This window comes from Lissotriton vulgaris, chromosome 5 (assembly GCF_964263255.1).
Source record: "Lissotriton vulgaris chromosome 5, aLisVul1.2, whole genome shotgun sequence".
Lineage (NCBI taxonomy): Eukaryota > Metazoa > Chordata > Amphibia > Caudata > Salamandridae > Lissotriton > Lissotriton vulgaris.
In genome coordinates, this window is record NC_141693.1 from 1,305,682,256 (window position 1) to 1,305,707,608 (window position 25,353).

The following is a 25,353-nucleotide window of genomic DNA, read 5'->3' on the forward strand; positions in this document are numbered from 1 at the left end:
TTTAAAGTAACTCGTGGGGGCTATTGGTAGTTTTATCTGGGGATGTAAGAGGGTAATGAGATCCATATGCACCAGACTTGATTGTGAAGAATTCACTTTTTGCCACCAAATTGTTTTTAATAGATGAAATATTTTAGTAATTAAAAAGTATTGTTTATATGAATGTATTTTATACTGATTAAAATTTGGGAAAAAAAGTTTGTTTTATCTTATGGTTGAACTCATTCTTTGCAATAGTTACCAATATATGTTTGTGTAGATCCTAAGTTGCTTGGGAATTATATTTTCCATTGTGCCAGACTTGATTGTGACCTTCCTGGTAAAGATCTTCAATCAGATAGTGTCAACAGGAGTATTTCCCCACATGTGGAAGGGTACAGTAGTCATCACCCTCCAAAAGAAACCTGATGGGGATGCAGTGGATATTAAAAATCAGTGTCCTATTTCGCTGTTGCCTGCACCAACAAACATTTTAGAAAAATATTTAAACCAGGAATTGGATGAGTTCATAACTGCCCATGATCTATTGGACCCGCCACAAAATAGATTTCGTAGTGCTCATAGAACTAAGTCAGCATTGGCTACAGCTGCAAATTCTATATGCCGCAAGATGGACCAGGGAGGTGCTATTATTTTGGTAATACTGAATCTGTCTGTGGCATTTTTATACTATTAGACCTGGGCGTAGTGGGTGTAGTGGGGCTACGCGGAGTGCCACGGAGTTGAAAACAAACTTTGCACACTCCGCGTAGCTCCGCTACATGCCACCCACCTCCCACCCGCCCTATTAACAATTATGTGTAAGTGTAAAAAAATGATTTAAAGATTAAGAAACAACGCCTTACCTTATCTGCTGCATCCCCGAGCTGCCCTCTTCCTCCATGTGCAGTTTTGACGAAGAAGCTGTGATAGAGGAAGAGGGCAGCCCGGGGACACCGCAGATGAGGTAAGGAGTTTTCATAGTCTTTAAATCGTTTTTTTACACTTACACATTATTGTTAATAGTGCAGGTGGGAGGCGGGTGGGAGGCCAACTCCGCTCTGCCGCAAATGTGCAGAGTTTTGCCTACTCTGCCTACTGTGCGGAGCGTGGGGGGCAGGCAAAATTCTGCACACTCCGTGGGCGGAGCGGAGTTCTCCCCCCATGGTTAGATACAATACCTCTATTCCTATGGACATCGATTCACTAAACTGCCTGGGGTAGCTGAAGAGACATCACACCTTAATGACATCACAGGAAGTGACATAATTTGACTTTTCACTCTGAATATCCCTAGAGAGGAGAGTGGTATAACATGACCTGAAGATATTAAAGTAATTGTCATTGTCATGTACCATAACTGCATGATTACTCTAACACAACACAGACACATGTCCATTTTAGAAACCACCTACATTAGGGGGTTGACATCAACTTTAAAAATGGTGGGAACTATAAGGATCTTTAACTGTGACTTTGTTCACCCCTCAGTAGTCAATGCATGGCATTAGTTCATTTGAATTCTTTAGGACAATAAACATGGAGGTCAGAGATGGAGAGGAATACCATGCAATGTTATGTTATGTTAGTCCAACTTGTATAGCGCAACAGCTGCCTCAGCAAAGAGGCGTCCCGGCGCTGACTACAGGCAGACCATTCAGTGGATTCTCTTGGTGATATTGTCTCAAGAACTCCATTTCTGGGTAGATCCTACCAAAGAAACATTGTCTCTTGGTTCTAGAGTGATTGCACAACTGAACCTCCGGTGAGAAACAGGAACAATTCATTAGATTTCTCCAGAAACATCAGAAAATGGTTAATTCTGTAGCGTTAAGGATTGAAGAACATTTTCTGTACTTTGGTTCTGTGGTTTAACTATGAGACCCTTTTTGGAAGACCAACAGTTCTTAGAGACATACCAATGGTTTTGACAGAATTGGGAAGATACAGAAGCAGACCTTGTTACCAAATTGCTTTAAGGATTGTATCGGGCAAGCCAGGGAACGAATGGGATTATTGAATAACTGGTGGGGTTGAAGGGTGAAGGTATAATATGGAATTTTCCCAATTGCTTATGATCACCAAAAGTCAGAATCAACATGTCTTTAACTGAACTAGAGACCAGCGGAGAACCATTCCCAGTTTGGACCTGTTCGGAAGAATCTTTACAGACTCATTGAATATTTCTCTCTGAATCCCATTTATCATCCATATTTAGTACACTAGCTACACAATACAGTAGAGTGAACATCTCAAAAGAGTTCCCATTTAAAAGAATAGCCAACACAGAAAGCAGAAAAAGCAAGGTATGGCAATTTCTGGATGTTCCAATAAAGGAAATTTGATGCCCACCTGCCCTTTTCCCCTTTTACAAACAACTAGTCATTTCCCAAAGGCCTCTGTGGACATAAAGAAACGATTGGACTAAGTGTTCTGATGGGCCTCAGTACCTGCAGAGTCTATTCTTCTGTTGGTATTCTATAACAAGAACTGAAAGTGTTCCTTGAGCTGAACAAATATGCATGGATTCCTCTCCACTTGCAGTTGAAGGATCCTCAAGATCTTTTTCCAGTCTTCTGATAAAAAGAACTCTAGTACTCCAGGCAGCAGGGGAAGTTTGAGATTTGAGCTTCTCTGACCTACGTTTCTGTAGATGGTTTTCAATAAGAAGTGCCAGACCTGTGGATAGTTGCAGAGCGAGCAGAATAAATCAGCTCGTCCAATATATCCTCTCTGAGTCCTCTCCATAACAAGGTCATTAGGGTCCTCTTCATATAGGTTATCTCAGCCTCTGTCTTTGGAAATTTGGTGATATACGTAAGGACATCACTGCTCTCCTGCTGAATATCACACAAGGCTTTCTCGGAGGAAAACTCCAGATCTAATCACTCTAATGTTTCCCTGAAGCTTTTCAAGAAACTATACTAATTGAGAATACTGGGATTTCCGATATAAAGAAGCGGCATAGCCCAAGCATGTGCTGGTCTGGTCAGAGCTCTCATTAGGTAACCCACCCTAGACTTATCTTCAGTGAATTGCATTGGATGGAAGGTGAAGTGTACTGTCAGGGCACATCAAAACTCTTAATTTATTTCTAGCAAAACATGCAATAGAATATGACTTCATTAGAAAATCTGATCCTCTGGTAGACGAGGCCTGTCTTAACAACAAAATTTCATTCCACGGTTGCAGGATTTCCTGAGGCTGTTGTTGTTATGTGCAAGAGGCTGAGAGCGGTCCAATGAAGGTCCGTTGGTAGAGATCCATCTCCTTCGCTAGACTGATTTGTATGTGCCCAAGTCTGTCAACAGTTGGATGTTGAGATTCTCTTTGTTTCCTAGTTTTTGTCTGCCAGAGGTAAGGGTGACCCCTTCCAATGGCCATGATGATGCTGGTGCAGAGCAGGCACCCAGTAACGAACATGCCAAAGACAAAATACCCTCTTGAGACCGGCGAGTAATGAAATACTATAAGGGTGAATGCCCGATTTTGGCTGAGAACAGCTGACGGCAAGTGGATGGTGGAACAAAAATCATTGGAGAAAATCCAAGAACAAAGAAGAAAATGCTGGGACAAAAATTAGACAGGGGGACTTTGAGCACATTGAAAAATAAACAATACCTAATGCTGTGCAGCACAAGGAAGTGTTCTCAAGCCTCTCATTTTAGAGTCAATATAGAGGAAGTATCCCATGATCCATTACTTCTTTACCCAAGTTGGACTGCAGAATAAAGAGGATAGCTAGATAGCTGCCAACACGAACTAGGATATTGAAAACAATTTTCCCATTGAATGCTGGGATTTCAAGAATTGGGGCCTCACCACAAGCTTTCATTTGCATATGGAGTGACACCGGAACAGCAGCGAAACAGGGGCCACCATGTAAGTCCCCAAAATAATCATAGCTGCACAACATCATGTGGATACTCCCCAGCCGCTGGTGGTCAGCATACAGAGGGATTGATTACCACTTAGGAGGCTCTCAAGCAAGTAGAGATCAATGACATTGCCGCACCAAGACAATAACTGGAGGCTGAGACAGAGGGTCTGAAAGTGGGATCAAAAGTGTGGTTAAATAAATGCACTGTAATTATGTTGTTGGCCTTTCACCAACATGTGACTGCTTATGAAGTAATAGGGCCAACAGCAAACTTAACGTATACAACTAACAAGTTTAAGTAGATTACTAAAGTACAGATTGTTGAAATTTAAACACATATCCAAAATCCACAGGTCACAAAATCACTGTCAGTGCTTTGCTGGGAGGGAGCTATTTCACTAGAAATGTAACCTTTGATATACACATAACACAAAGATCTCTGCAGTATTTGCAGTCTCTCAAAATGAAAGACAAGCACAGAAATCGGTGTTTGTGCTACAATTATTGCCCTTTTTCCTCTCCATGGGTAATTTTCCTTGTCCACATTTCCCACACTTGCACAGTTGAAATGCAAAGGGGATAAATGATTGAAGTATGGATTTTCCGTTTGAAATAGGCCTGTGCTAAATATACATCAGCATCATTCGCATAATAGCAGAAATTTTGTGTTTTCATGTTACCAAAAAGTTTGGAAGCGTTGGTGCGCCTTCACCCCCCCCCCCCCCCCCCCCCCCCACAGCCATTGTAACCTGGACAATTTGAAATCCTCATGGCCGGCTTTAGCTCTGGTGGCGCCCAATGCAACAATATTTTTTAGCGCCCCTCCCATGACCTCCTCCTCAGATTTCCTCACTACCACACGGCAAAAGAGAGCCTCATCTCTCCACAGCCCCTTTCTCACATATTGTTTGTGTTTTTTAAAGCACTAGTAAAGGCTGGCTTTACAAATCTACTCCGCTATCCACTTTAAATACAGAGTTGTTCTTTGCAGCAGACATATTAACCCTCTGCACTACTTTATGGCGAGTCATAATTGCCACTAGAAAAATCTCCAGTCTCTCTCTCTAGCAGGAACATTAATGTCAAGAGTTATCTTGACATTTATATTGCTGCCTGAAATCTGGATGCACAAGGAACTCTGCATCAGCTGCTTTTAAATTGTACTTTTTTGCTGAACATGGTGCCCCCACATGAGGTCAGCGGTGCCCCCTTCAGGTGAGCGCACAGTGCGGCTGCACCGATCGCACTGCCCTAAAGCCAGCCATAGGACTCCTGAGCACCTTTCTGTGTCTTCCAGAATGCAGAATATTGAATGCATGGGTTTGACCACTGGTGGCAGCTGGTTTCATCTCCGCTGCCAGCTGGGGTGTTTACAATAAACCTCCTACAATCAACAACTGTCCATGTTATCATCGCATGATTTCCACTTGATCCCATATGCCAGTATGCCACTTCCTGTAATTATATGCCATTCGTGAAAAAATCTACCACCCTTTTTTTTTTTACTGAGTTTTATATAGCACGAACTTGACCCATCGGGTATCGGAGCGCTTTACAAAGCACCAGTTGCGTTACATGAGGACACATTCATTTTTCTAGGCACAGGGAGATTAAGTGATTTGGCCAGAATCACAGGATGTTCAGCATCATTGCCGAGACTCGAACCCGGTTCCCCAGATTCAAGGCCGACTGAATTTGAACTTTCCGAATCTGGGGGCATATTATCAAGGGGGTTTATCTCCGCTTTTTTGGCTTTAAAAGCCAAGAAAGCGGAGATAATTTTATCTCCCTATTACCTAGCTGTCGCTAACACCAGTTAGCGGCAGCTAGTAGGAGATAGCGACCATCTTGGGCCCGCTTTGCATGTCAGTGATATTTATCACTAATGACATGCAAAGTGGGCGTGCCAAGATGTTAGCGACTGGAAACAGTCGCTAACATCGCAATCTCCTATTACCAACTTTTGGAGATATTCGCGCTAAGCGCGAATATCTCCAAAAGCTAACACCTGCCCTGAGCAGTTCTTAGCCATGTTATCCAATTGTACGTGGATAACATGGCTAAGAGCATTAGCTCGGTAATGCATGAATATCGCTGACTTTTCAGCGATATTCATGCATTTCGGCCGATTTTTATCGCTTAGGAGATAAACCTTGATAATAGCATGGTTCCTAAGCGATAAAAATCGCCGCAGCTCGGTGATAAAAATATCCCAGCTAAACCAACATAGCGATAATTATCGCTAGTTGTTGGTAATATGCCCCTGGACTTCACCACAACTTGTTAAGAGGGCTTTAGACTTTAACAGTGTGTAATGTGATGCCTCTACCAGATTTGAAAAAGCATCCAGAACACCCCAGATGCTGAGTGATACTCACCCTTTGGAATAAACACATGAAATGTAACTTGAAACTTAGTTGAGACTTTTTGACGTCTGGCACAGACAGGGAGGAAAATGCGCTCACCTGATGGGCAAAGTTAATGAACAACAGGGTTCTGAAGACACCTCTCTGGCATTTCTGAAAAGGAGGAGTCCCCTCTACAAAACCAAGCATTTTCTCTTTTATTAGAAATATTCTTGTATAAAAATGAGACTTTTCATGCTTTTACACATCGGCATCGGATAATTCATAAACAGTCAGGCACTGGACTTCGTAATTTTCTCGCTTTTGATTGGTCGGTACATAAAGCAAACGTGTTTTTTTAAAATCATATTTCATTACATACACTGATCAACCAACAATGGATTCGGCACTGCCACACAGTCTGATTTTTTTGTCTTGCTTGTTTTTTTACTTTTTTTTGCAACAAGGTGTCGAAGTAATGGGCAGGGAATGGTAGTGAATGGGTGGTGGTGGCAGAAATGAAAGCAAAGGAGAGAAGGAAATAGACCAAAAATAACTGGTGGGAATGGAAAATCAGAAGCAAAACTGAAGTCTTTGAGAGTGAAAGAAGAAAAAAAGTACTTTTCCACAATCCACAAACGTTCCCACAATTTTTTGACAAAATTAAACGAAGCGGACATTAGACGTCCTGCCCCGGAAAGACTTCCCGTCCGTCACGCGTGTCTGTTGCGCAACCTTGTCCCGCCACCCCGGCATCCGGCGGTATGTTTGTTTGTCTTTGCATTTCGAGTCCCTTCTCTGGGTTTGCTATTAAGCCAGTATCCTCCCCAGAAGCACCGCAGTAGCCCTTGGCTGTGGACCCGGCACCCCGGCGATGCGCAGGAGAAACGTGCACTCCTTCTGCCGCCGCGTGGCGCTGACGGCCTCCCTCGTGCCCTCCACAGGGTGAAGGCTGATGGGGATGGTCACAACGTTGCAATGTTAGATGGCATGGTTGCTGTAGCTGACATAGGTTTGTTTGGTCGCCAGAGCTATAGAAAGGGAGTAAAGCAAAAAAAACATTATTAAGTTCTATTTATATTTCAAGATATAAATACAACCTCCTATAGTTATGCCATTTAATTAACGATCAGTAACCAATATTAACTAAGCACAGTGTCAATACACTTAAATCAATATGGTGCACTAAATACATTTACATTCTTACCCACTGAAGTAGTCTTCAGATGCAGTGTCAACATAAATATTTTTTCTGATTCATATTCATGATTTAATATTACAATTATTTTTCTATGTAATCAAATATTCATATGGCGTAAACTTTCATCCTGAATAAAGGCTTTTCTTGATGCTAGCAAAACATAGAAATCAGAGAGGAAAACCATCTTGAAGAACCATCTTGAAGATCCACCTGTCATGTAAGGATGTTTGTCATACAGCCAGGCCAGGCCAAGAAAACTAAGATTATTAACATGTATTTAAGTGGGGAGGGAGTTCTACAAGCTAGTACCTTAGCTTCTTAATCATAGGTCCAGCCCCTGCATTTTAAAGCTCGTTGCCAGGAGAATTTGGGAACTGGATCACACACTGCATGAGGGTTTGCGCATCTGGATTTCTCCAGTACAATGTAACTTGAGGTGTTGTGGTGAATGTGATGCAACTTTGAAAGAGGTAAATTCTAGCAGACGGAGTCACTGATGCTCCCTGGTCTTTGCAGAGACACCAACATATTTTCTAAAGTCAAGGAGGACTCATGCAGCAGCATTTTGAATATGTTGTAATTTGGCAACTCCTTTTGATTAAGTAACTCAGACCACGGGGCTCTGGGTAAAATAGGTTAAACGGAAAACAAAAACATCAAAAAAGAAAATGTGTAAAATGGAACCACATAAAATGTATGGTTAAAACCCCTAATCTGGTGGTATAGGTTGGATCAAAGGAATAGGACACTTGGATTTCCGAACTGAAGAAGACCTAAGGTAAGAAGATTAGGAAGACACAAAGGTGAAGAGCAGAGGGACTGCCAGTTAGCCAAGATTCTGTGCATAGAACAGAAGAAGGAGAGAGAAATATCTGTGAGTAATTGGCCAAAGAAATGAACCAGAATGCCAAACGAGTCGATAATGGTATAATAAGAGGAAGGGAGAGGTTCAACCACTTATCCTTTGGAGGCATCATAGAGGAAAGATGATGCAGAAGAACCAGACAACTTCAGTGAATAGAATAAGTGAGATAGGTTAAGGTTAGCCACAAACTAAGGAATAGACACAGATTTTCTGGTTGAACTGAATATCAGCCGTCAATACTGTGCACAAATCACATTATTATAAACAAGATTGTGCAAAGCACTCGCCAACAACAGAATGTGTTTTGCAGGAGTATCCAGCACTGTCCAGTTATAGCTGCATAACTCATTACTGCATCACCCAGGATTGTGTAGTCTTCCTCCAGTAACATTATATGCTCTGGGATAGAGCCTGTCACAAAACAGAGTGCTTCCATCTGACAGTACTGTGTAGCTTTCACCTCATTTAAACAGTGCAGTTCAATGTTTAGTTCCTTCGCTGAGTGCAGTTCATCATTCAGCTGTATCGCCTGGTACATTATGTAGCCAATTGCACAAAATTATACAGTTTGTTAGGTATGGCAGTAATAAACCCTGTCAGCTAATGTGCAACAATTTGTACAAGCATCAAATACTGTGAAGAGTTAAAAACATCACTGACTTCAGAGATCCTGTTATTGATTCATCCACACCTGAGTAACCTGGTATTCAATGTCAGGAGGGGTTGTTGGGAGGAACCCCAAGCTTACAACTTTTGAGGAGTTACGACAATGTATGCAAATCTCGGTGGGTCAGTTCCTAGTATTCGGGTAAGTAGTGTGATATCTGAAATCCAGTTGGAATTAGAGAGATGAGGAACCAATCCCCTATTACACTCTACAAGGTGTGATGACACACGGAGATGTCAGGAGAGCTTTAACAGTGATATGTCTAAGCCTAATTACACAGTTTAGGATCAATAGCTCTTCTTTTATGGAAGCAAGGGAAAGAGTGTACTCAAATTCTTCATTACCTCTACGTCCCTCGTCCTCGACCCAGTCATAACACATGAGGTATTCCACCCGACAGGAAACAAAACAGGAAACGCTTTTTAGACTCCACCCACCCTCCTGTCAGGTGCTATAACACACCTCACCACCAGAAGCAAATCCTGATGTACCAAGCACCAAAGGCCTGGAAGGGAGGGCGGGCGGGTTGTATGACTGGGTCGAGGACGAGTAGGACTAAGAGTAATGGGGATTACCCCCAGTAATCAAAGCAATACCCCTTGAAAGTAGAAACGCCTGATTTCAGTTCTTTCATTATAAGACACTTCATACAGCATACCTTACAAATAGGATGCTAGAAAGGATCTTCCTGGCCGTCCAGATGGTTGTCCCAGATGTTGGAGTACTAATGCAAACTTACTATATATGTTCTGGAGTTTCCCAGATTTCGAACTCCACTGGGAAGCGGTGTGGGAAATGATTAAAGAGGCTACTGGCATGTAATATGACAATGCGCTACTAGGAGTCTTGTTGGGTCTGTTTAAAAAGTAGATGCTTGCTAGGCTTGAGGATAGGTTGCTGATTTGGCCTGGCTTTCAGCCAAGCAACAGATAGCCAGCACCCTTCCAGTCCCAGCATCCTGGATGAGAGAATTCTTGAAGTGGACAGTGGCAGAAGGTAATACTTTGGCCTCCATATAGAAGCAACCCAGAGAAAGCTTGAATATGACCAGATAGGATGACCTGAATGTTGTATTGAAAGCAAAGACAAATTAAAGACCACTTTAAAATGGTAGGCTTGGAATTAGATAGGACCAAACTGTCATATAGTTTCCACTAATCAGTAAGAACTGCCTGTTTGTAGACAACATAAACTGAGGATGGCGCCAGACTGATTCCATGAAACCCCACAGAATATGTTGTCTCTTGGACCAGCTAGCTCACAGTGCCACCATTAGCCCCTCTGAACCCAAACAGGGAGCGAACAGCTCTGGCAACTACTGAACATGGCAATCCCGTTCCCTCAGGAACCATGGTGACAGACCTAGAACTTTTCTCTCAATCACTTGCGCTTTCTTTCACTCAGAGAAATATGCAAAGAATACACAAAGGGACATTTCTCAATATTTATTGAACCATAGTGATTCCTGTATAGAATATATGTGCTGCAATGATTAATAGAAAGAAGCAGACAAAAGCTATAATGAGTGTCAAAACCGTGAATAAAACAGAGTCCCACCATCTTGGTGACACAGCTTACATATGCATACATATACAGTGTTATGACTGTTGTGTCGTTGATATAAATCTATATAGGATCTGCGTGTTTAGACAACATAAACTATGGAATTGGTGTCCAGACTGATTCCAGACACCCCCAAAAGATATGTTAGCCTGTAGACCAGCTAGCTCACAGAGGCACTATAAGCCCCCCTTAGCAAGGAGCGAATAGTTTCTGGCAACTATTGAACATGACAACCCTGACCCCTCAGGGATCGTGGAAGCAGTACAGCACTTTTCGCTCAGTCACTCGTGCTCACTTAGTCTCAGAGAGATACACAGAAGGAATGATGGGGATGTTTTTCAATAAGCATTTATTGAACCAGCATCATTCTAATATAAAATATGTGTGCTGCAGAAACCATTATACAGAAACAGATATATAGAATTGTGAGCACCAACAGAGTAAATAAAAGGTAGAATTCTACCATGGTGTTAAAACAGTGAATATATGCAGGCATCGAAAAAATCAGGCATACTCATACTATGCGGACCCTATCTAAGGGTACGTAAGTGTACCTATCATGCATTTGGGTATAAACACAAGAATCCCCCTAGGAAAGAATCAACCCCATTACCTGATGGGTGAGAATGAAGGGCCCCATCTTGGTCTCTAGTTGGAAACCCTGCAAGGGATGCCACTGCGTGCTGAAATTTCTGCGAGCAGGAATCTCAGCGTCTTGTGCCATCCTGGAAGTTTCTCCTCTGGTTTGGCCAGTGAAGATGTAGTTCTTTTATACCCAAAAGGTGCCCTAAGGGCTTCTACCAAGATGCGTAATGGTACTGTGGGTCTGTTGTGCAAGGATGATGATAGCTGTGAATTTTGTACAGAGTTATTGCACAGACAATGGTACTCCTGCTGTGCAATTCTAAGAATCTTCATGCATAATAAATGAGGCAAGTTTTCGAAGAAAACTACACAACATTTATTTGGCACATAACTAGGTAAAAGAGTCGTTATGTAGAGCAAGGTAAGACAAATAAAGGTAAAAGATTGTGTAGCTACCTAGGCCTAAATTAGGGTACACCGGGGCTCAGAACAGACAATCTAGCATACTCTTACGATGCAAACCCTAACCTACGTGTCTATGGTGTGAATGGATGGTCTGCTAAGAAACCCCCTTCTACATGATCTATTTCTTTGACTGGTTGGTGAGAATGTAGGACCCCATCATGGTCATGAACTGGACACCCATTCTGGAGATACCAATGAGCTGCTAGGTGAAAGTTCAGTATGCAGGCACCCCTCGAAGTCAGCAGAAGTGTTTCTACTGATTATATTAGGAAACAAAAGGATATATATAGAAAAGGGCATACTTGCCTCTGGCTGTGATTGAGATCAAGATATCAATTGTTTATATTACTGAGACAGCTGTGTCGCTCTATGCATGTAATAACAAACACATTTGTATTACACACGGGAATGCCTTGCACATAATGCCAAGGCAGTGTGGCAGTATTCTCACAAAGTTGTTTTATGTCAGCAAGGTTGGAGTTTCTAAGACACTATCCCATGCATCATAAATGCAAATGCATGTCAAAACTCGATGTGACAAATGGAAGGCAACTTTAGGAAAGAACAATGTATTTGTAAATTGGCAATTATTTCCTACCAGGCCTAACTTGGGCACATGACAGAACAAGGGGCATTATAGGGGAGCACATTGGCCTGGATAAAGAGAAACGTGTGGGCAGATTATGGTCCCTTTCTGCTGGACGAATCATTCTCATTTTGCTGGGGTGTTGTTCTAATTTTTAGAGTGGCAAACCTATCAAGTTTAGAATAAATGAATATAGGGGGCCTGTCAATGGATTTCATTGTAAGTGTTTGCTTCCCCCTGACTCGAAATATGTGTTAACCATATATGATCTACTACATTTGTGATGCTTAGAACAATACACATGATGCCTTGCCAATTTCTCGAATATCAAAAGTTTGGTAGTTGATTATTGTTTCATTATTGTCATCTATGTGAATTGCATGGAAATGTGATGCACAGCCTGTCATGAAGGAAACTCAATAAAATACTAATAAATGGAAAAAAGCAACATTACCTACATTCTTATGAATGCTCCCTCATCGCATGTCATTTTGTAATTGTGGCCTCTGCTAGTACATTGCTGTGTTCTAACGCCTTACTCAGTATTTTTAATATTGCAGTAAACTGGTCAATAGACCCTTCCTTACCTTGCAGAGGACAGTGTTCAGACCATCACTCAGCATTTGTAATCGGAATATAGCCCCAGGATCTACAATATTTGGATGATTGATCCTCATTGCCTAGTCCTATGCAGTATTCACCAACTATTGCATGATGTTTCCTTCTATCCCCCAGCATGGTTCAGTAGAGTACAATATTCAACCAATCCACCAACACTGTGCCATCTTCAGCCCTATCCAAATTACTGTGCAATATTCAGAGCAACCCCGGACAGCGTGCATTACACTGCCTCACTCCCAGTAGGGCAGTGGTGCAGTGTTTAGCCCTCTCTTCCAGTGCTCTGCAGTATTCAGCTCTTGTGCTAAGTACTTAAGGCATTCACCTACCTCCCTTGTCGGGTACTGTGCAGTGCATCCTCTAACATGCAGTACTGTACAAATACCACAGCATTATTCAGTACTATGCAGTCCTCATTCCAATCCCCCAGTGTTGGTCAGTATTCACCTGGTCACTCAATATTCCAGTCAAGCAGGTAAATATTTTATTACTGAATAATTAAAATCGCTACAGAATATAGAAAAGGTTTTCAGAATATTTATATACAGTTTTACAATTGATTGTCATAAAGTAAAAAACCTAAAGCCAGAGCCACTCAGGGTAGGGTGTATACGGGGCATCAGGACTCATAAGTGATCCCCGTGATAGGAGTGTGGTTCCTGTCACTGGATCAGTAGTGTCACACTCCGCCACTCAAGGAAGCTTGAGTTAGTGTGGGTGTAGTGTTTGATTGAACCCAACCTTTGAGGGTCATTTTGTCCTCACCCTAAAGGAGAGAGGTCCCTCCAGCAGAGAAACACTGCATTTTTGTAATTGTCAATCTTAGTGTCCTGCTGCGCTATCTCTTTGAATGAGCTGCTAATCATGCTTATTGAAGGTAAGAAACATGTTCTTCTCCCACCCTCCAACTAGACCAGCTTAGGGCTACAACTGTACACACAGTCTCAGATTGGATAACCCAGTGTAGTAACCATCTAAGCCACAGCTTTCCAAACTATGTGGCGCGACACATTACTGTGCCGCGACCCATATGTAGGTGTGTCGCATCGGCAGAGTCGAGCTGCAGGGGCTCTTAGAAGGGGGGAAGCAACAACAAAGCCCTATTAACATGTTCAAGGTCTTTAAAGACCTGTGAAGTGCTCGGGTGCATCTGTGAGCGGACTCGGGCTGCCACATACGACGGGGGGACTCCCTGCGAGAGGCCAGGTGTCTGACACACGTGAATCCACCCTGACTGAAAAGCTGCATGTAAAACATTTACATTTGTAGACTAGGCAAACAGCTCCTCTCACACAACTTAACGACTACTGAATAGCCCCATGTCACACTTTTAAAACTCCGTGCTGCATGCAGGCTTTCAGACCTGAACTCTGAGGAGGGAGATGTCACACTTATAACCCTTCACGCCAAGAGGCTGCATAAGAGTAGAGAAATGTCTGGGTTTTACAACAGCGTTCGGGTAAAACATCCAAATGTCCCGGTTTTAGTATGCTGTTTAGATCACCCCTGCGGGCCTTCCAGCAACAGGCAGAGTAACGCTGCAGGGGCTCTAATATGAATACCAACAAAGCCTTATTAGCAAGTTAAATGGTCTTTTTAAGACCTGTGAAGTGCTCGGTGCGCTGTGTGTGTGCCCCCGGAAGCTGTCTCAGCCCGGGCCGACACAAACGACAGAGGGGAGTGGGGGGGGGGGGGAGGGATTCATTTGTGGATAGTCCATTTGGCAAAGGGCCCTTCAATGGGTGAATACAGTGGGTTATTGGGTCCAGGGGGTTGGCCTGGGGCAGCCCCGGGAACGCGGGGCATTGGAAAGAAAAGCTGCCAAGAAGCCCTACAGAAGCTTTCACATTTACATCATTCTGCACGCTGCGGGGGAGGGAGTGGGAAGGGGGGCTGCGCACCTGGGCACCACCAATACAGGAAAATATTAAAACGATTTAAGAATGAAAGCAACATTTTTTCCTCTTTGTCACAGACCCTTATGGAACCCACAGAATATGTTGGTCGGGGGAGAGGGAGGGAGTGAGACAGAGAGGGAGGGAGTGAGACAGAGTGGGATGGAGTGAGACAGAGGGAGGGAGACAGAGAGGGAGGAAGACAGAGAGAGAGAGTGAGACAGACAGGGAGGGAGACAGAGAGTGAAACAGAGAGAGTGAGCCAGAGGGAGACTGAGGGAGAGAGAGAGAGTGAAACGGTGGGAGACAGAGGGAGAAAGTCAGAGGGAGTGAGACAGAGAGGGAGTGAGACAGAGAGGGGGAGAGACAGAGGGAGTGGAGAGGGAGTGAGACAGAGAGGGAGGGAGACAGAGGGAGGGAGACAGTCGGAGGGAGACAGTCGGAGGGAGAGGGAGTGAGACAGAGGGAGGAAGACAGAGAGGGAGGCAGACAGAGAAGGAGTGAGACAGAGAGGGATTGAGACAGAGAGGGAGGGAGACAGTGGGAGGGAGACAGTCGGAGGGAGAGGGAGTGAGACAGAGGGAGGAAGACAGAGAGGGAGGGAGATAGAGAAGGAGTGAGACAGAGAAGGATTGAGACAGAGAGGGAGAGAGGGAGGGAGGGAGACAGTCGGAGGGAGACAGAAAGAGGGAGACAGATGGAGGGAAAGGCCACCTCCGCCACTGATTCCCTCACTAGTACCCTTTAACTGTGCCCCTCAAGTCTCTGTGTGTGGGGTGTGTGTGTGTGGGGTGTGTGTGTGTGTAGTGTGTGTGTGGGGTGTGGGGTGTGTGTGGGGGGTGGGGTGTGTGGGGTGTGTGTGTGGGGGGGGGGTGTTATGTGTGTGGGGTTGTGTGTGTGGGTGTGGGGGGGTGTGGGGTGTGTGTGTGTGTGGGGTGGTGTGTGTGGGGTTTGTGTGTGGGGTGGGGGGTGTGTGTGGGGTGTGGGGCCTGAACCCACCAGAGGTAGTTTGGGCTCGCTCGCTGCGCTTCCTCGCGTTACCGTGTCCCTGACATTTTTTTCACAAAAGGGTGTGTCACCAACATGAAAAGTTTGGAAAGCTGTGATCCAAGCAGACTATATCATATGAAATATAATAAAGGAATCTGGAGTTCCACCTTTCGCACAGCAACAGTAGGGGAAACGTATGGCAGTTCCTCTGATTCCTGTGCCACCTGTATGGCGAACTGGGGCATTGCCACAGCATCACGTGGCCCACTAATAGAAGAACCACAGCACCACATGGGCATTAGAACATAGCAGCGCAATGACTCCAAGGGCCACCCGCATCCACCTCCTTCAATAAAACAGAACAATGGGCCTGGTCGCGCTCTACTTTCGGACCAGTGTGCCCTCCCATTTTGGGCATTCCGCTCCCACGTGTCTCTCTTTCTAAGTGTAGACTTTCTCGCCAATAAATGCTCGCAGTTCCTATTCTTTTGACAGTTTCCGGGTGCCGGAAGGAGCGGCCGCAGGCGAACAGCGGCAGCGATGCCTGTGTGATCCTCTGCACTCCTGTTCATTAGCGCCTCGAGCCTGGCGGTGCTTTTTGTGTCCCCTCCGGTAAATCCATTCTGATGTCAGAGGAAATCGCGAGTAAGCAGCTTTTCTCCTGCCAGAGCTTCAAAAATAACTCCCACGTTGCTATTTCCCGTCACCAACATCCCAAAAATAGTTATAATTAGGTGTCAAGGGGTTCTGAATGTTACTACCATCAACAAGCGGCAGTGGGTGTATTTTTAGCCATCTTATCACCGACAGGGATTCCGCCTCCCACCCTCTCGCGGTGTCCACCGTGCCAGGAGGGTCCCCTGCCGGGTCTTCCTCAAGAGTCTCTTTGGCTGTCTGTCTCCCAGGTAGGGGCTGCACTTCCCTCTGAAGCAGACACGCAGGCCAGGAATTATCAATGGATTTTAACATCTACAGATGTGCTTCTTGGTGCAGATGTGCACCAACAGACTCTGTCTAGCATAGGAAAAAAAGCTTCTAGGGCTCCACCCCGCCTTGCCTGTGCTCCAGAGGCAAATGACCGTATTCCAAACCAGACTTCTGGCTGTGGGAGAAGAAACATTTGCTACCGCGTCACCTGTTTCCTTTCTAGGACAGGAAGTTGTCAAACATTAATTCTGGCCACGATCTCTTCACAAAACAACCTAAAACGTGCCACGATTCAGGAAAAACAAGGAGGGAGTTCTGCCCCAGGTTTCCAAGAGCTGTGGTTAGTAGTAACGTGTGATGGACGCTAGCGCGGACTCGGAGCAGCTCACCACAAATGGAGCTAGAGATGCAGATCCCAGGGACCGCAATGTCCCAGGGTCGGTGAGCCCAGTGAGTCAAGCCGGAATGAGAAAGCAGCCACTGTCACGTCAAGTCATGGAGTGGGACCCATGCTGTGGGCTAAAATGGGTGCAGGTTCTGGAGCAGTGTGACCGGTGCTGCGGCACAGGGCGCCGAGCTCAAGTGGCGCCCTGTGCAAGACAAGCTAAGGCGAGATAAGAGCAGGCTACAGAGATGTTTGGGGCATATTAGCAAGAACCTCGTTAAAATTATCGCCGTTTTAGCGGCAGAAACTGCAGCTAAAACCGCGATAATGGACTTGCTAATATGTGTTATAGAATTCCAATAGAAGCCCAGGTTAGATGTCCTGCACATCTAACCTGGGCTTCTATTGGAAGTCTATAACGCATATTAGCAAGCCCATTATCGCCATTTTAGCGGCAATTACCTGCCACTTAAACTGTAATAATTTTTACGAGGCTCTTGCTAATATGCTGTGTGGCTGCCATTTTTCAGACAATAATAAGGACCGCATGATAACTCTGGTGGTTAATGCTCTATTACTTACCAGTAATCTTCATTACTCCTGGTCCCGTTGTTCTCGGCCCATTCAGAACTTATGGAGATAACCATCTCCCGACAGAAAATAAAACAAGAGGAATGCTGGGATATCCCTACTGCCCCTCCCCCCGGGAGTACAAAGGTAGGATCTACCCAGCAGCCCTCCTGTACAAACAAGCCCTGACAGGAAGGCCGGCCGCCCGGGAGGGAGGGAGGGGCGTATGAATGGGCCGAGGACAACGGGACCAGGAGTAATGAAGATTACCGGTAAGTAATAGAGCATTACCCCCAGGCCCCTTATGTCCTCGGCCCATTCAGAACTTATGGAGAAATACCAAAGCAGAAAAAGCCGGCCTTCCCAACCCAACAGAAGCCAACCCAGGAAACCACACCAAGGCAGCAACCGCAGAAGGAAAAAGGAAGAACCGGGGAAACCCCAGGCAGAGCCCCCGACAAGAGGGACCCCCACCAGACCAGCAGACACCCAACAAGAGCAAGGGCGCACAGCCAGACGACCAGACCGGCCACCACAGAGGCCAACCAGCCCACCGCAGGAACACCCGACAGCCAACCAGCGAGAGGGAGAGCACAGACACCCAAGCCACCACAGACAAGAGGACAACAGCAGAAGAGAGGCCAAACAAAGAGAAAGGCCAAGAGCCACCAGGCCAACAAGCCAGAAACGGGCAGAAGAAGACAACCCATGCAAGCACAGGCAGGAGACAAGCGGACCAGAGGAACCAAAGGACCAACAACACCAACCCCGGGAAGAACAGCGGAAGCCCACCAGTACCCAACCCGGAACGCAAGACCGAGCCCACGGACAGGGAAAGAGAGAAAACCCAGGCACCAGGGAACGAAGAGCAAACCCCAGGAACCAAGCCACCAGGTCCCGCAAGACGAGGACACAAGGCAAAGGGAACCAGCACCACCAGGAAACCCGAGCAGGAAGAACCAACAAGGGCAACCAACCAGGACAAAGAGACCCGGAAAAAGAGGAAAGGGAGCCGAAGGAACCCCAGGAACCCCAAAACAGAACTCCAGCCAAAGCGGAGGAAACGGGAGCAGGAATCAACAGCCCGAAGAAGGCAAACCTGAACACCAAAGCAGGAGTGCAACCGGACGGGCCAAGGACCCAGAGAACCCAAGACAACAGCAAGGGAACCACGAAGGACACAACAACCACAGCCAAGCCAAGCCAAACCACAGACAGGCCAGGCACAAAGACCCCAAACAGCCCAAGCAAAGGACCGGGGCAGAAACCCAGAGGCCAGAGAGACAGAGGCAAAACCACCCCAGAGGACCTCACAGAAGCAACCGCAGCCAGGGAGGAAAGCACAAGCAAACCACATCCCACAGCCCGGCAAGACCCAAGGCAGGGCACGCACAGGGGACGAACCCCGCACGGCGAAAAGCCGCAACCAAGGATACAGACAGGAAGCCAAAGCCGAAGCCAAAGCAACCCGCAGAACCAACCCGAAACAAGGGAAGGACAAAGAGGGCAAGACCCCAACAGAGCACAGGCCCGAGAGCCAACAGCCCCGCCGACGCCCCAACGAACCCCAGAAGATGCAAGAAGGGAAAACAAGAAGGCAACAGCGTGACGGCCAGAAACAAGAAGCAGAACGGAACATACCACACCCACAAGCAACCGGAACCCCACGACACAGGGACCAGCCACCCCACAGGCAGACAGGGCACCCGCAAAGAAGTGCCAAGCCACCCATGAAACTCCCTGAAGAGACTCAACCAGGCAGCCCAGGACCGCAGAAAGAGCACAACCAGGCAACCCAGAGCAGGACGCATAAACAGAAGGCAGACCAGCCCAGAACAGGAGCCAACAGGGAGGAAGCCCAAGGCAACAGGCCACCACAGAAAGCCACAGCCGAAAGCCAAGCAGAAGCAAACACAGGCCACAGCAACCAGCGCAGCGCGCCTCCCACACGGCCAAGCAACGGGGAGACGCGCAGAGCGACCCGGAAGAAACGGGGAGGCGGCGCCAGAGTTCAGTTGCCAGTTGCAACTATTATGTGACCCTGCTGTGAACCTCATAATAGTTACACATATGCCACAAAGGTCCTGAATTACAGCTAAGGGAGACAAGCAGGAGCCAGGCTGGAAGTTAAAATCCATTAATCAGCCCCTAATTCATTATTGTCAGTTGGGGCAGGGCAGGTGTTGTAACTAATTTTGCAACAATGAAAGCACTTAGCAAGTGCAAAAGATCACTAATCAGGGCGCACTAAGGAAGCAGGTGCCAGCTAAAAAAATATTCTGTGACACATTAATCAGCCCCAAATTAATTCAGGTCACTTGAGGCAGGGAAGGTGTGCTTTGCTTTGCCGAAAATAATGTACACCGGACAACCAGAGGGTGTGGTGATGAAACAGAGGGTGGCATGGGTGGGCCAGAGGGTGGCATGAGTAGTCAGAGAGTGGCAGTGGTGACAGAGAGTGGCAGTGATGAAGAAGAGTGTCCCAATCAGGCTGGACACGTAGAAACAACAAGTTCGCAAAACTTGCGACCCGACAGGTAAGTTCGCAAATTGCGAAATTGTAAAAACCCTCGCGAACTGGCAGAAACACGGGCGAACACAAAAAAAAAAAAATCCGCAAATTCGCGGGAATTCGCGGATTTTGCGGATTGCGAGTTCGCAAATCCGCAAAATTCGCGAACGCGAGATCCGCAAAATTCGCCCATGCTTAATTGGTGCAAAGCAGCCCAAGGCATGCCAGCACTAGAGGAAGAGGTCCAGCACTATATCTTAGTAGATATGGCGCTATTGTGCTCCCTCCTTTTCATGCACCAAAGCACCTTTAGTCACTGTAAAGTGTGAAAACTTAGTAAATTTGTTCCCTCATTTCTCCAGACTAAGCACTCTTAAAGCAGCATGCCTACCAGTATGAATAACAAGTGACTCCTACAGCTTTCAGTCCTAATTGACTTTAGTAACATTTCCAATACATTGATTTATACATTTTTATGACTCATTGTTGTGTATATGTTTGTCATGTAAAGTGCTCTGACAGTCTACATTGGGATGAGTAGTGCTATACAATAAATGCATGTAAAAGATGGGCTCAGAAGAGATGAGAGACAGCATTGGAGGCTGGTAGTGAGGAAATCCTTGAAGATGGAAGTAACTATGGTGGGTTTGAGGGGCGCACCCTCACCACGCTAAAGCTGGCCCTGGCTAAAGTACTCACTACTGATCTGAACTAGGATAGCTAAAGTCGGTAAACCTTTTGTACAAGTTCAAAATGTCTACTGTGTATGACTTTACTGTTGAAAATTGTGATACTGGTTGAGGGGATTGGTTCTAAGGAGATGCTAGGCTTCGATGCAGAGTCCTTCGTAGTTGTAAAGGATGCGGTCGATGAGGGACTTGCGATGCAAAGTTCTGCTTCCAAGATAGCTCACGCAGCACTGGCTCTGAAGAACTGTGGGATTGCAATGTGAGGTCCTGCAACATCATCAAGGAGCAAGTCGACAAGGGTTTGCAATGCAAAGGCCTGTGTCAAAGGTTTGTCATATAGCAGCGGTTCTGAAGAGACTGTGAGATACAAGGCAAGGTCTGACATCGGACATGCATCGCTTTGCAGTGGTTTGAATGAGCCTGCGAGGAGATGCATCATGCTGCATCAGTTCTGCTTCACAGGACCACAGCTGGACTGGCAGAGCACCTTCAGCCCACTTTCAAGGGTCCAGGACTGGGTTGGCAGAACTTTGGGGGGGCAGGAATTACAGCAGAAAGAGTCCAGGTGCGGAGATTAAGGTGACTGGAGCCTTTGCTGCCACCTGAGGCACTGATTAGGAGGCAAATCAACTAGTCCTTGGAGCCACTCTGCTGATCCTGGGCTCAAGATGCAGATCCAGTCCTTTCACTTAGGCAGCAGGGCAATAGAGTAGCAGTCCTTCTTGCAAAGCAGCACAACAATCCTTCTGAGTCTTCCACAGGTCATGGGGTGCACTGAAGAGTCAGGTCTGGGGGTCCAATATCTATACCTAGCACCGACGTTGAGATAGGAGAAGGTTCTGGAGGTTTTCATCCCCAGAGCTGTCTGGAATATTCTTGCCTCACTGCCCTGACCCCCAGTTTGTCCGGGCTCACAAAAAACTAGTGTCAACCCCTTTGTGAGTGTGCTCCTGCAGAGCCTTTGTGATGTGCAAGTGTGGTAGGTGACAGCTCATTTCTCTCATCAAGTCAGAGATGGCCCATCCTGCCAACACCTATTGCCATGTGTCTCACTGTCTGGGAGCAATATACAAAGACCAACTGCCAGCTACACTTAGTCATTTGACCAATGGTGCTGGCACTGCATGGTTAGGACGAGAACATTCCAACTTTCTAAAAATTGCATTTTCAGAATCGTGACTTAAAATAAGGCTTTAACATTAAAGAGAGTTGTTAATTACAATTCTGTAGGAACCAAACTTGACATTCCTATATGCTCCCAATTGAAAGTTATCTTTTATTACATGTAAAAAGTTAACCATAATAATGAAAAACTAACTTAATGTTTGTTCACTACCAGGAAATGTAAAACCTAAAAATACATGTCCAACTTTTAAAAAACACTGGACTCTGCCTGTGGCTGTTTAGGACCTTCCCCAGGGGTGACTTATATGTAAAAAAAAGAGGGTTTAGGTTTTGTAAAAGGTTTTTTTTTGCAGGACAAAGTGGTAATTTTAAAACAGCACACACAAGCTGCATGGCTGGCCTGAGATATGTTTTACGGACTACTAGAGTAGGTAGCATGATGAGTGTGGCAGGCCCACTAGTAGCATTTAATTTACAGGCTCTGGGTACATGTAGAACCACTTTACCAGGGACTTACATGTACATTAAATATTCCAATTGGTGTAAGCCAATGTTACCATGTTTAATGGAGAGAGCACAAGCACTTTGGCACTGGTTAGCAGTGGTAAAGTGTGCAGAGTCCTAAAGCAAGCAAAAAGAAAAGGCTGGAAGGCAAAGATTTGGAGGAACACCACATCAAGGATATCAGTTCCAACAATTCCCATATTACTACCTGTATATAAAAGAGATCTCTTTTACAGTAAAAAACAATATGCCTTTTCTCTCTATACGAGTGCTTTCCAGTCTGGGTTCAATTGCACACCTGACTTTCACCAAGTTTGTTTCTATCTTCTCTCTTTGTTGTTTATTTTCAGGTATGCCACTAAGAGCCACTGGAATATTGATGAGTAGGCCTGAGCAAAAGTTTAAATATGCCAGCAAAATTCTCAATTTACCTGACTTTTGTGTTATGTGAAGTTCATGAAATTCCTCAAAATGTTGGTATCTCACAAGATTTATTAACATGAGATGTGCGATTGGATAAAAAGGTGATGTGACACTGGTAAATCACAGTTCACTACTGTTGGACTTGGCCGTTTTTCCAGGGCTATCCCCAAACTTTTTGCTTCTTCCTCCTATTTTTTCTTGTCCTGCTGTTGTTGGCTTTAGGACTCTGGGCACTTTACCACTGCTGATCAGTGCTAAAGTGCATATGCTCTCTGTGTAAATTGATATTATGATTGGTTCTCCCTGATTGGCATATTTGATTTACTAGTAGGTCCCTAGTAAAGTGCACTAAGTGTGCCAGGGCTGGTAAACCAAATGCTACTAGTGGCCCTGCAGCACTGCTTGTGCCACCCACACAAGTAGCCCTGAAAGCATGACTCATGTCTGCCACTGCAGTGCCTGTGCGCAGTTTGTTAACTGCCATGTCGACCTGGCAAGTACACCCACTTGCCAGGACTTAACCTTCCGTTTTCTTACATGTTAGTCACCCCTAAGGTAGGTCAAAGGTACCCCTGTAGGCAGGGTGCAGTGTATGTGAAATATAGGACATGCCCTGGTGTGTGTGGCATGTCCTGATAGTGAAAAACTGCCAATTTCGTTTTTCACTATTATTATTATTATTATTATGTTTCTTATATAGCGCCTGAATCGACCCCCGAAGGGGTATCTCCGTGCTTGCCTTGGGAACCCGTCCTGGCTTTTCCCTGTGAGATAGCCCCTACAGGGTATCCCCAAGGTGAAAGCCAGGCATCCCGACGCGGGGGGGGGGCGTTGTGGAGATTAGGCAAGCTTAATGCCCAGAGTTGCAGAGTGTGAACCCATGATTAGGTCAGGCACCGAAGCGAGAATTATCGAGTCCATGGACATTTGAGCTCAAGACCCTGCCGCGTCGGGAATTGAACCCTGGTCCCGGGTCTGACCTCTGCTTCAGGGTCTGCCTGCTCTAACCAGTGAGCCACACTTCTCCATTGAAAGGCTATCTTGCCCCAGAGGATAGAGTGGGAGTTTATTTCTAAAAATCTTATAAATATAACTTCCTATTGGAACAAGATAGAGAAATAAAGTCTAGGTCTCTGAACTCAGACTTTAATAACACATCTATTAGTAAAGATGATTTTTAAATTTTGTGTTTGAAAATGCCACTTTTAGAAAGTAGGCATTTTCTTGTTTAACCCCTTCCGTGTGGGGCTGTTTCCCCCGCAGTACTGGGGGCAAGGGGGCGCGTACAGCGCCCCCATGCTCATGATGAGGTCAACTCGTCATGAGCTACGGCGCTCCGGTGCTCATGACGAGCTGAGCTCGTCATGGCCACACCCTTTCCAATGGAACGTTCAGCACAGCAGGGGAATCAGCCCAGCGTGCGAGCGTTCCACGTAACGGGCGAGGTCATGACGAGCTCAGTTCGTCATGAGCACCGGAGCGCCGAAGCTCATGACGAGCTGACCTCGTCATGAGCACTCAAAGGGTCAACCATTCTGTGTGCCTCTGCCTATTTGTGTATTGACTTTCTGGTTTTGGAGTGACAGGGGCTGGGGAGGTGCATTCTCTCAGACAGCCACTGGGGGTTTGATGTGTGGCCTGCCTTTCCTGAATGAGTCAGGGCTGAGCTAAATAAACCTGGGCTTCATTCAGAGTAGGGGAGGAGTTCTCACTAGCACCTGAATAGGCCCGGTCTGCATTTATAGTGGTGTGAGGATATTTCCCTAGCAACTGAATAGGGCCTGTCTGTCTTACACAATGCTATCTCAACTTCAAGCCGGGCAGCTGGACCAGAGAGGACAAAACTGGTTTCGGCTGGGCTCAGAGACCCTTGCACAAAGAGAACAAAGACATTTTGGGGTATAAGTATTAGACCGAAAACCCATGAACTTTAGACTACTTCTGGAATCCAGAGGAACCTTTGCCAAGGAAAAGAGCTGGAGAAACTGAGGAGAAGTACTGCCCTTGCTGTGTATCTGGGGTTGGCCTGCAGTTGCTGTTACAGACAAGGAAAGGAGAAGGACTTTGCTGTGTGCTGCATCGCTCTTCTTGCAACAGTTTTTCTGACGCAACGCCATGGTGCGAGCAGAATCTCCTGCACCACTGCAGAAATCGCCGCAGCACCTGTCGCCGCTGCAAGAATCGCGCTGAAGAAATCAACGCAGTGCCGCTCAATGCCGCTCGACGCTGTTGCATCGTTTACCGACGCTGTTAGAACTGGCTATTTCTGGTAGGCTAAGGCTGACGCCAAAGCCAGGCAGAAACCACCAATCTAGTCAGGGCAAGGAAGTCACATGCCAAGATAACCCCTGCTCACCCCCTTGGTAGCTTGGCACGAGCAGTCTAGGCTAAACTCGGAGGCAATGTGTAAAGCATTTGCGTCAGCGCACAATAGCAACAACATACTAGGTACACCACAAAAGAGACTCCACACAAGGTTATTATAAAAATAACTTTTGTATTGTAAAAACACATATCAGATAAACATCACACATGTACATTGTGCCCATTGGCAGGGCAACATTCATAAGGGATTATTT

At 45.9% G+C, this 25,353-nt stretch overlaps 1 protein-coding gene across 1 annotated transcript in view; it reads right to left on the reverse strand.

The window, feature by feature from the left end:
- Window positions 1-6,410: 6,410 nt before the first annotated feature.
- The window catches only part of GRM4 (glutamate metabotropic receptor 4), a 1,245,640-nt gene continuing 1,226,697 nt past the window's right edge, over window positions 6,411-25,353 (reverse strand). Inside the window, exon 11 of the mRNA XM_086923193.1 lies at window positions 6,411-7,235. Coding sequence (XP_086779319.1) covers window positions 7,186-7,235 — 50 coding nt within the window. The 3' untranslated portion in view covers window positions 6,411-7,185. The remainder of the gene's footprint in view (window positions 7,236-25,353) is intronic.